The sequence below is a fragment of the Pundamilia nyererei genome, unplaced genomic scaffold (assembly GCF_000239375.1).
Source record: "Pundamilia nyererei isolate P.nyererei 1_Seehausen unplaced genomic scaffold, PunNye1.0 scaffold00512, whole genome shotgun sequence".
Classification (NCBI taxonomy): Eukaryota; Metazoa; Chordata; class Actinopteri; order Cichliformes; family Cichlidae; genus Pundamilia; species Pundamilia nyererei.
In genome coordinates, this window is record NW_005187913.1 from 115,352 (window position 1) to 116,900 (window position 1,549).

General features: G+C 50.7%; 1 protein-coding gene across 2 annotated transcripts in view; it reads left to right on the top strand.

Annotated features, from left to right (window-relative positions):
• rap1gds1 (RAP1, GTP-GDP dissociation stimulator 1) overlaps positions 1-1,549 on the top strand; it is a 31,677-nt gene that overhangs the window by 22,484 nt on the left and 7,644 nt on the right. For both annotated transcript variants that reach the window (XM_005754141.1, XM_005754142.1), the window contains 2 exons: positions 167-310; positions 842-973. In XM_005754141.1, the coding sequence (XP_005754198.1) occupies positions 167-310; positions 842-973 (276 nt within the window). The remainder of the gene's footprint in view (positions 1-166; positions 311-841; positions 974-1,549) is intronic.

The following is a 1,549-nucleotide window of genomic DNA, read 5'->3' on the forward strand; positions in this document are numbered from 1 at the left end:
CAGAGCTCAGCTTTTCTAGCTTCTAGGAGGCTGAAACGTAGCGCTGGTGGCCACCAGTACTTTTCATGTAGGCTCCTGAAGAGCTCGGGCCAGTCAGGGACAGGCTGCAGCAGATTGCTTCAGGCTTTGGTGCTCTCTGAAGGTCTTCTCTGCCTCCCTGTGCCAGATGTCATAAAGCTGCAGCTGGTGGAGGCGGGCCTGGTGGAGTGTCTGCTGGAAGTCGTGGCTCAGACGGTGGATGGAGAGCGGGAGGAGGACATCGCCCAACTGAAGACCGCCTCTGACCTGATGGTTCTCCTGCTGCTCGGGGGTATGGCTCTCCTTAATACAGTTGTTCCACAGCAGCCTTCAGAAGCTACGATAGCATCCACGTCTGTATGTGATAATGTCTCATATTGTGGTCTCATTGTGTTTACTTAAAACAAGGACACGTGTCGGAGCAGCTGCATGTGCTCCTCTAGTAAAGTTCTTATAAAAACACAATGCTTTGCAAAATCTGCAACCAGATTGTTCTTGGTAAAAGTAGAAACAGCAAACTGGAGGCAGAAACTCTCTGAGGCCAGCACGCCAGAGAAGAAGCAAGCAGCGAGTGCTGCAGACGGCTCACGTGGGCGACAGGAAGAGCAAACGCTGGGAGGAAACCACTGATCCCAGTTCAAATGCTGGAAATGGAACTAGCTCCTGATCACGTGATTCATTTAGTTTAGCCCTGACATCTCTGCTGCTCCATGCGTGGTCCTGGCTCTCTGCAGTCTTGCCACACATTAGCAACCCAACAGTAACAGGGCTGACAGCTGCTCTGTTCCTGCCTCCTTTCTTCTTGTTTCCCATCTTTGTGCAGACGAGTCCATGCAGAAGCTGTTTGAGGGAGGAAAGGGCAGCGTCTTCCAGAGGGTCCTGTCCTGGGTACCATCTCACAACCACCAGCTGCAGCTGGCCGGGGCGCTGGCCATCGCTAACTTTGCTCGCAATGGTAAGCTGTGAGTCGCTCTGTTTGAGGAAGTCAAAATGTGAACTATGGAGTGAAATGATGCCACAGTGTGAAACGTTGTGCCCTCCAGCACCAGCGTTAGACGTTTCATCACTGAGGGGATGGGAATCTGGAAATGTCAGCCCTGTATCTTAGTCCCAGTGACTCTGGAACTCACACCAGTTTAATAATACTCACTGGTATCCCAGTTGAACGATGGAGTGAAGAAAGAAACGCGCTGACCTCCATGTTTTTCTCCCTCACTGAAAATAAACGTCAGTAATGAGGAATAAAGCAGCACACAGTGTTATTAGCATTACCAAGGAGCCATCATTGGCCAGACTCACCTGGTAGCTGATAATAAAACACTGAATCATTAATGACCTGGTGACCTTCATGCACAGAGTGCAGCACACACATCCAGCACCTGTGATGGCTGCAACATTTCAGTCACATGTAACAGAAGCTGAAGCTTCATCGCTCCCACGTGTTCATCGACTAGGAGAGAGCGGCCGTTCTTTCTGGAGATGAACTCCTGGCGTCACTCTAACAGGAAGTGATGTCATAGCCACGTCCTGA